The sequence below is a fragment of the Aulostomus chinensis genome, chromosome 6 (assembly GCF_037954235.1).
Source record: "Aulostomus chinensis isolate RoL2024-O1b breed Wild chromosome 6, RoL_Achi_v1.0, whole genome shotgun sequence".
In the NCBI taxonomy this organism is placed as follows: Eukaryota; Metazoa; Chordata; class Actinopteri; order Syngnathiformes; family Aulostomidae; genus Aulostomus; species Aulostomus chinensis.
Window position 1 is genome coordinate 23,564,959 of NC_141325.1, and position 10,593 is coordinate 23,575,551.

The 10,593-nt window shown below is 42.2% G+C and overlaps 1 protein-coding gene across 1 annotated transcript; it reads right to left on the bottom strand.

The window, feature by feature from the left end:
• Positions 1-4,111: 4,111 nt before the first annotated feature.
• lmo4lb (LIM domain only 4-like b) lies at positions 4,112-10,593 on the bottom strand. The gene is made up of 5 exons (XM_086207090.1): positions 10,194-10,593; positions 9,203-9,441; positions 9,012-9,108; positions 8,575-8,733; positions 4,112-6,850 (listed from the first exon to the last, which is right to left on the bottom strand). The coding sequence occupies exons 2-5, from the start codon at positions 9,415-9,417 to the stop codon at positions 6,842-6,844; spliced, it is 480 nt and encodes a 159-aa protein (XP_086063216.1). The 5' UTR covers positions 9,418-9,441; positions 10,194-10,593; the 3' UTR covers positions 4,112-6,841.

Consider the following 10,593-nt stretch of genomic DNA (forward strand, 5'->3'; position numbering starts at 1 on the left):
AGTTATAATTTCCGACATTCCAAAAACTCATTAATCAATAAAAAATCTTTGATACTGTAAATCATTACATTTGCATTGTGAAGTGAAGTATAACAAGTCAGGAGAAAGAAAGAAAACTTTTGAGAGGCTAATGTTATCATTTGGACTTCATTCTTATTTCTATCGCTCAGCAAAACACCAATGTATCTCTTTCAAAAGACAGTTGAGTATTTGATGTGGACTTTATTTGGTTGAACTATGTGACAATCAGTGACCCCCCTGTGACAATCAGTGACCCCCCCGTGACAATCAGTGACCCCCCCGTGACAATCAGTGACCCCCAGCTGTTTTGAGTTTGAGCCCTGTGATATTCAAACGCTGAGGCACGATATCATGATCACACGCAGGCAGGTTTAGCACTTTAGCACTGATTTGATGTATTCATCCAGGACGGCTGATATATTTGAAACTCACCATTATACTTTTATAGTAAAATCAAACACGTGATTCTTCTGCCCACGAAGTTTGTGGTTAACAGGCTATTCAGGGTTGATTCTTTACCTTAAATGAACTTAAGTTTGGCAAATGAAACTTGCTCTGCAGCTTACTCTACAATGTGTGTGTGTGTGTGTGTGTGTGTGTGTGTGTGTGTGTGTGTGTGTGTGTACCTACTCCATCAAAGCAGTGTAACTGCAACAGTGCTTGACAACATCTCGTTTAATTTACCGTTTCTTGAACATTCAAATAGTCTTTCTGGTATTTTGAAGAGAAGACATCAAAGCTGTCGCGACCTAGATTGAATTGAGAGTCGATTTTTGATTTATGTTGCTACTGACATGACTACTCCTACTAATAGAATGATCTAAATGCCTCGTTATTATAAGGTAATGGCGTTTCCACAAACAACAGATCAAGTCCATAATAATCAAATACCATCGAAAGGATGAAACTGACTGATCGTCAGACCTATGCATCATTGTAAGCAGAAAGCAGAGGTGATTTGTTGGCTCCATCATATTTATCTGTCTGTGTGTGTCTATCTTTGAACACACCATTCCTCAACCGTGTCCAGCAGTGACAGCCGTGGGTAATGACAGTTGAATGCTTGCTCGCTCCTCATTTATTTGGAGCTGGCAGTGTAACAGTTCGCTCAGAACTCTTAAGTGCTTGTTAATTTAATATGCAAATAAGTCTCTTGTCAATCTGAGTGCATTTTAATGAAAAGGCTCCTGCTTCTGCAAGGAGGGTGGGAGCAGGTTGACACTGACTGTGTGTGTGTGTGTTTGTGTGTGTGTGTGTGTGTGTCTGTGTTTAAGGAAAAGAAAAGTCAGGTCAGGTACTGTATCCGGGATGGTGTAGCCCAGACGGCGTGGATTGAGCAAACATGATGACCACGTATAACACATGGAGGTGACGTCACCTCTGTCTTGGCCTGCTATGATCTGTGTCAGCCAGTGTTCCCAACAGATAGAGCTTCAAAACACAATCAGGAGTTAGGGAAAGGGAGCAAACACAAGCTCCGGCCTGCACAAACATGATAGAGTGAGACACACAATCATCATCTCCCCACATCGCTCCGTTAATGACAGGCCGTAGCTCAACCTTTGCCTACATATGGGTGACATCGTGTGCTGAGAGTAAGGTGAGCGTGTTATTGGGAAGGTGGGAGGTGGATTGTAGGCAGTGTTAAGTCAAGCAGGAACCCTCAATGTTGCTAATTTATTTACAGATTTAATTAGATGGATAGAGCCCTCACAGATATAAGCAAGAGAGGAGAGATGTTGCCAGCGTTACAGCACTTTAATTATGGTAGCAGGCTCCTGATCCCTGCGCTCCACTGTCTGGGGAGCCAGTTAATTAAAATCCTCATTATTTTACTTTTAATTAGTTCCCCCCTCTTTTGTTTCCTTTCACCATATGGCCGTGTTCCGTGGTCAAATTAACGTAATTGAGCTAATTAAGCCGATCACTTTAATTATTCAAAGCGTTCCGATTGGCCAGAAGAACTTTTCTCCCTCTCCCATCGCTTACATTCCTGTATGAAGCTCGTAGATGTAAAGTCTCTCTCTTTGTCATTATGCTGCTCTGCTCCCATGCTGAAGGCAGTGAGTTATGGCTGCAACATGCCTCACTTCCTACATGCTCCAGAACCGGATCATGTTTCACTCCTGTACAATACAGTGTTGCACTGGAGACCTCAGCCAGTTCAAAGACAATATCGCTACATTTAACACTCTATGGTTATGACAAATTAGAAGCATGTTGGTAGATGTGCTAGCAGCATCTGAACAGTCATCTGGTGCTACATAAATAGCTTTGGCAGCCCGGACAGCTCTCACAAGGATAGTGAAAGAGCACAGTGTAATGCCACAGACATCTATCAACACACTACCACTGCATTTACATGCCTGGTTTTTGAAAGTGGTGACAGCCAGATGGCAGTTTTACTGCAAACATTCTTACATTGTGCTTCTTCCCTAAGGCTGAACAAGACTTTTCTATCAGCACTCATCTCCATAACAAACAGCACACAGACTGTAGCCTACTGCCAGCTCTCCAGACTGTTTAATCCAGTAATGCAGATTCATTCACATCTTTAACCTATTTAAACACTTGGACCTCATGCACAGTGGTAATTAGAGTTTAAATTCAATGCACTTTAGATTTAGTCATTCTGCATACTGCACAAACTAAAAACAACATTCTTACCATAATCTAAATTTAAACACGCTTTGTTTTGTCTTGCCTCACCGATGAAGACATGATGAACACAAACCCATGAGCAAAACACTGATCAAAATTGAGTAAATAAATATCCAGTCCAAAGAAAACAACTAAACTGAAACATAGAGAACATGTTCTAATATGGTGTGTGAATATAATTAAGAGAATCATTAGCATTATTAGTCACTTGCTACAAAAACTAAACATGACAAAATTATTCACAACAAAGTTGTGTTGCTTCATCTTGATGACATTCCAAAAATTGCATTTTAACATGGTGAATCATCTGAGACTCTGTAACTGCTTGCAACACTTCTCTCTGTTGCCATTTTCTCTGCACATTTTAAATGTCTTCATTTATCTTTAAGGGGCCATGTACAATAAAAAGCCTAATGTTGCCAATTAATGCATTGTGCCAGAATTAGTTTCAGATAATTTTCATCTGCAATATGTGCAACTTAATTGCCCAAATCTAACAAATACATAATATATGCTCAAAGAGGAAAGCCTATAAAAAAAAAACAGCAACTAAATTGTGCAACTGCCAGCATGCAAAGCTATCAGTGACATCATCATATCAAATCTTCAGAGTAACTGCAGCTTGCAGATAGGTTACTGAGGGGCTTAATTTGTCTGGATCCTGTTGTAATATGATCCAGGACTTCCCAGAATGGTGGCCTGCGCCTATTTGATTGGCCAGAAAATATTTCACTTGCCATGGCAGACCTTGAATTCTGTCCCTTGGAGCAGGGCTTTGAGCTAAAGGCTTCACGTTCACAAGCAAACTCTAAAAATATATGATCGCATGTTATGAATCTGGACGCATTAAACAATCGTAGAAGAAGTAACAATGACTAGGAAGCTTGAAAGGGGCTGAAACAGTGTAAACATCTGTGTCTAACTTGTACAATTTCTAGTCATGGTTGAGACATAAATTCAAGACGGCTATTTATCGGATGCAAATTCCGTATGCCTATCCCTCTGAAAGCAGAATGAACCGTCAACATTTTTAATTGTCGTCTTGGAAACAACAAAACACCTTCGAAATTCTACAATTAAGTTTTTGGTTAAGTAACGGCCTTGGTTGGAGTTGGCACAACCAAGCGTGCTAGCTTCTCCCATCCAGGCCCAGAATCTCTAGTAATTGGTGAGAGACATAAAAATTCAAGCCGGCATATTGATAGAGGCATAATACGTTTTTCTCTAATTGCACGATGAATTACTAACAATTAATATTTTTTTCCCAGGAAATGAAAAACTATTTTTTGGTTTCAACTAATTGTACACCCTTGGCTGGGGTTAGCACAACTAAGCATGCTAGCTCCCCCCCCCCCCCCCCCCTTATTCCCTACTGTTACACCGGCCTGCGCTCCCCTTCCATGAACAAGTCTGCCATCCAGTCCCCCATCAAGCTGGCTTGCTCTCCCTGCCTCCCCTACCAGAAGCTTCCTTCTTCAGCTGTTATTAACATTTCCGTGTTTCCCACATTTTGTATTGTAAACTGTTTTCTTGTCTGTAACAACATCTACTGCACGTCTGTCCGTCCTGGGTGAGGGATCCCTCCTCTGTTGCTCACCCTGAGGTTTCTCAGATTTTTCCCTGTTAAAAGGGTTTTCTATGGAGTTTTTCCTCAGTCGATGTGAGGGTCTAAGGGCAGAGGATGTTGTTATGATGCCATGTGAAGCCCTTTGAGACAAACTGTTTGTGAAAACGGGCTCTACAAATAAAATTGCCTTGCCTTGCCTTGCCTTGCCTTGTATCTCCTACGTAGCACCTGCTAACTGGCAATGACACTTTATAATTCAAGACGGCAGTTTAATGGATGCAAAATTATGCCTGTGAATCCAGGATGAATCATTAACATTTTAATAGCTTTCAATGGGAATGACAAACTCTAAAATTCATTAAAAAAAAAACTTGATTTTAGTTTTTCTTGGGCCTCTTGCTTGGATACTTCACTTCTTCGGCAGCACCCAGGCCTCTAAGGCATTGACAAGATGCAATATGTCTGCAAAACTATATAGTTTGGCACACTGACTGATTCTGAAACTCAGTCTGTCTTCTCCACATGCAGCGGAGCCTGGTTGACAAAAAGAGCTGCTGTCTTTTTGCAACCCTCAGCGGATCAGCTTCAGAGGGAAAACGGGCAAAAGGAAGGCAGCCATCTTGGATCTGAATCACAGGATTGTCTGGGCAAGAAGGAGGCTTTGTCAGTGTAGTCTCCTTCTTCATCATGAGCATGTAAAAATATCCTGGCATCATCTTGTGTCTTCACACAGTGTGAGGTGGAGAAGCTCAGGCAATTACTCTCATCTGCATGTGTTAATATGATTAATTAGCAGGAATAAACACTTTCCTATGACACGGGCTACATAGTGAGCCACACACCTGCAGAAGCTCTGATAAAAGACAACGCCTCATGGCAAAGAGCCTTTTCTTGAGACCTGCTAATTGGCATCTGAAAACGTTCTGGCTAATTAGGAAAAGGCAGATGAGGCTTGATTAGTTTGAATGCAAAGTGTAACTTGTGGTGCGATGGGACTCGGGAATGTGCCGAGGTTTTATTTCTTCACCATCACGATACAAAGATAATTGTAATTGTGAGCATTTGCATACGTTAATGAATTTGCGTGACGCCTCTTGATCAGACGTGGAATAAATAATTGATGCAGTATCAGCACCTACCATGACAAGTGGGACATTTCGAAATAGCTAAGCGCATTAAGGTGCAAGTTTGATGGCTGCCATGCTCCCAGGCAAGGTGTGAAAGTAGAACAGATGCTATCTTCTGCTAACTGCACGCTGCGCACTCACTGCTGCTATCACAGAGATTAACTTCCAACCTCTGATGCTATGCTGAGACTTAAAGTTTTTACATAGCATTAAAAAGGCACCCTGAATTAAAGCAAATTAGATGCAGCTCAGAAAAAAATTTCAGAAGACATGCAGAGAGTGGTGGAGAACAAAGAGCTGTGATGGGAAACAAACCAGGCTGTGTGGGAGCTTTAATTGGAACATGGTAAACAGTAAATACATCAGATTGTTTCAAATGCCCTGGTTGTAGAGGGGGCCACTCCCCTTTAATTAGCCTGCTTTCAGATTAGGCTTTATTAGACACAGGCAGCCATGGAGCCAGTCAGCCACAGGATATGCCCCAAGTTCAGCCTCCCAGGAGCTCCAGCAGCACAGATACAGGGCTCATGTTTAATTGCTTCTGTAAATGGTCAGAGCTCAAGCCCCCTAATTCCATTCCTCAGGGTAATCAGGCATGTTTTCACCATACAGGGCTAGAGAGAGCGAGGGAGACCGCCACAGCCACCATGCTACTGTAGGTGCCATGCCATAACAACACCACTCTAATGCTGCTAAGGTGTTTTTAAATGACCCCAGCTCACCTCATGACATGTCACAGGAAAAATCATTTTAATTTTTTGTTTTTAACTCCACTATTTTTTTCCACACACAGAACAGGCGGCTGATATAGAAATAAAACTATACAGAAGAAAAACAAGAACTGGATAATTTCTGTGCAGGACTTCTGAAAAATACCAGGCATCAGCAATGTTAGCCTTTTGTTTGCCTTCGTGCTTGAAAACGTCAGTTTGAATCTCGCGTCTGAAAGCAGTTTTTAAACTCATAAAGGTTTTCTAAACAAGATACCCTGTTTTGTTTTTTGTTTTTCTGACACCCATCAATTTTAAATTCAATCCCCAGTGTTTAAGATCTCAGATTAACATGTACAAGAGAGAGATCAAGAGTTCATTCAAAACACTGATGCTGAGGGGAAATAATGCCACTGAGGGCATTATTGAGTCATTTTACTGCAGCCCATCAAACATTCATCCAAGCATCTTGTGTTCCAGCTGATGGGGCAGGCTTTCATCGTCTTCCTCTGGCTTTCTTGAAGTCCAGAGTAAACCTCATCCAGTGCAGTCCACACACACTGCCTGTCTTTGCATGACGCGCTTTAATATCAAACACAACATAAACAGGACTTTGTATGTCTGTAGAGTCTGAGACAGGAGAGCTCAAGAAACTGTAGAGGTGGGGCAGTGATGAGAATCCACAACAACGGCAACAGTGACAGGAGAGAAGAGGAGAGGCTTCAGAGGGAAGGGTGACACAGGGCTCTTGCCACTCAGCACACCTGCAGAGAGGACAGGACAAGGGTGAGGGGCACCACCTCAGTGGGTACATCAGTTTGACAGATATGGTGTTCCAGTCATGTGACGGCAAGATCACCTTAAACTTTCTCTTTCCCCCTTAACTTTCTATAACTTCTACTACCAATGAAACACTGAGATAAAAGATGTTTGATATTCATGTGTTGAGATGAAATTGTTATATTCTTTTTTTAGTTCATTCATGTATTTTCATACTTTTTCAGAGGTGGAAAATTAATTTGGATTTGTCATATGTAAACTCTACAATACCACAAATAAAAAAGAAGACTAGAAAAAGAGAGTTTTGTTGCTGCAGGACTTGAGTGTTGTGTTCAGATATAATCTATTATCAAATTATTATCATTACTGATGCATGAACAAGTACCAGCTGTAGAGCTGATTTCAAACTATTTAACATTCTGTTGAGGAGTCTGGTATAAAACCATGCTAATATATGATCTATCACAAAAAGCATTTGTAAAATAACCTGACTTGTGCATGGTTGCATTTTCTATCAAATGTAATATACGGCTGTTGAGTAACCAAAGGGTTGCTGGTTTGATCCCCACATTTTCATGCAAGGGAGTGAACCCCGTATTGTTCTTGATGAGTTGAGGTTGGCACCTTGCATGGCAGCCTACGCCATCTGGGTGTGGGTTGTGTGTGTGTGTGCAAATAGGTGAATGAAGCAACATTGTGATGCATTTCAGAGAGAAGCGCCACATAAATGCGGCCCGTTTTCCATCCATTTACCAAGTTGAGGTATAATGTAAGATACGATGGAAATCAGGAGTCAGGTACAGCTAAGAGCTTTTCTGGCATGAATTAACTTCCCACTGTGCTATTTCTTCGCTATCCTTTGCGCTTTGCCTAATTCATTCTGCTATACCTACTCAGATATTGCACCACTCACACTTTGACACTAAATACTATTGGCTGAATATTGGAAAAAGTACTGCTGAAGTGTTCACGTTGTTACTCAAACTGGTGCATCCTCTTCTTACTAATCGTATGCTGTACTATGTTTTTATTAGGGATGGACATAAGTCATAAATTACTTGCAAATCGCTCTTTCATTTTTTTTTCTCCGTCTTGTAATGTATGATCCAGGATCAGTTACATGCAAAAATCTCTTCCAATGGGGTTATCTGACTTTCAAAATAAAGGCAGCAATCCTTTTTTATGATTTTGTCAGAATTGGTTTGAAAGCCTTATTCTGAAAAATTCTGACCAGAAGCTGAGTACCCCTATTTGCAGCTTAGCTAACATCATTCTGTTTCACAATTACATGGAAGACCCTGGTCTCCTAACTCCTTTTTTCATGACTCTCCGGTTATCTTTGCTCACACATCGGCCCGTTACAGAACCCACCAAGCGAGAAGGATAAATAAGCTCAGACTTTGCTGATTTTCAGGTTTTGAGTAATGGAGCAATTATTACTTACACGTAATGTATGTGTACACTTATTATGAGTCGTTGCCTTCACCATGTCAACGCAACATTGCTGACTCCCTCTTTGTAAAAATAATTCTCCAACGAATTGATCCTTGAAGTAATTCTTGCCATTGCTCGAGCTGTGAAAACATAATTCATGTCCATCCCTACTGTGCAACCTCAGTTTTATTTCATTTTTATGTCATCCTCCTTTGGAGAACTTACGCTGGGTCTACAGAACCGGGTCATGCCAGTGGTCCCTTAATGAATTTACCTTCTGGTCCGTCAGCACAGAGTTGCTCTGAAGTGGCGGCAGGTGGCTGCTAAGCAGGGCAGCGCCAGGTCTGTCGTGCTCACAGAAGATGGTACCGTTGATGTAATGGAAGCGATCTCCAGGCATCAGTCTGTTTCGACATGTGGCACAGCTGAAACACTGCCGGAGTAGGTAAAACAAAGACTCAAAATAGAAAAAATGGGGGAAAAAAAGAAAAGATTGCAAGAATTTGTTTCCAAATCAAAGCGGCGTATTTCATTAAATCTCAAAAAGAAATAATGTGTTAAGCCTGAAAAGAAAAACAGAAGAGCACGACTGATTTCCCTCCACATAGAGAGGGGACATATTTTCCCGTTGCACTTTCACCAAATCCCAGATGTTTCTGTCAAACAAGCAGCAGGAGAAAACGGGAACTGATGTGTGAGCGGGGGATTTACCTTGAGGTGGTAAACATTTCCCTGTGCCCTCATCACCATTTCATTGGCCGGGATCGACTGGCCGCAGGCGCTGCACGCCCCGCTGTGCCCGAACAGCCTGCAAGTACAAGAGCACAGATTGCTCAGTTGCCTTCGAAATCTAAAAACATAGACTTCCTCTCCACCTCTTTCCTTGCCAGACAGGAACTCACCTGATGTAGTCACTCCGACACAGAATCATGCCCCCTTTGCTGTAGCAGGTGGTGCCAATGTCCCCCAGCTGGGCTTGGCAGCAAGAGCACTTGAGGCAGCGAGTGTGCCAGTAACGCTCCATGGAGAAGAGCAGGAAGCGGTCTGCGATCTTCCCCCCACATCCTGCACACGACCTGGGGGCCGGTGGTACGCCTGATGCTTGGCTGTTTACCATACTGATGTGGGCCTTCACAGGCTCCTGGACACACAGTGGGCAAAAAGCAGTCAATAAAAAAAGAGCTACAGATTGAAATACTTATTTCAACTTGTGGGTGATTCCTGTGCGGTAATGACATGAGGTCACTCCTCTTAGGGTTGACCTCTACACTGGAACAGAGTAATAGCAGGGTCACTTTAGGAAGTCGAACAGGTTTACCTCAACACTTAATTACATATCAATAACAGAAGAAATGCTGATTTCATAAACATTCTCTAAATTCTCCTGCTGTGCTTGTATACTTTTATATGCACCATATGCAATGCACAATATGTGCGTAACTTTAAACTCCAGCTTCAGTGAATCAAAAGTTAGCCTAGTTTCATTCTTTATCTGAGAACAGACTGGGGGGAGTGGGATAATAGGTTTTAACATAAGGTCCGTGGTGTATTTAGCAGTGAGAACAAAGTAGGCAAAGTCACTAAATGGGACTGATTTTTTTCTTCCCTTTTTTGGAAGAGTGCCAGCTTTCAAACTTAAGTCAATAATGGAACTATGACACAAACTTTTCCTCTAGCGTGTAATGTTGAGAAGCACTTGAAATGTTTCTACTACAGCCGTGATGTAACAACCAGAAATGTTCCAGCTTCAATAAAAAACAAAACAAAACAGCTTTATACAGAAGTTCGCGCGCGGACCGAAAGGACAAGGAAACGGCGAGAGAAAGAGAGAGAGAGAGAGAAAGAGAAAGAGAGAGAAAGAGAGAGAGAGAGAGAGAGAGAGAGAGACGTTACCTTGACGAGCCGAAGGATTTTTTTTTTCCTCTTGCGGTGAAGTTTAGGAAGGTGGAAAATATCACGGCAGCCTCGACTCACTTGCAGCTGTGAAACAGCACTCAGAGAGGACACGTTGAGGACTCCATAGCCTTCCAGAAAATTAGGCAAAGAAACAGAACATTAATCCCGGGACGGCACGGTGACGGCAGTAGTTCGATGAAACTCTCTCCGACATCGAGATCCGCTGATAAATAATGACATGTAGCCGCAAGGAGGACACAAGGCGCTGCTCCTCTTCCGTCCCACTCGCCCCACTCGCTGTTACAGCTGTCCGTTTGTCAACATGCCTGCCTCTCTGTCTAACGCTTTTGACAGCGACACTATTCATCAAACTACGCAAGGGGCTATTTAAATTACC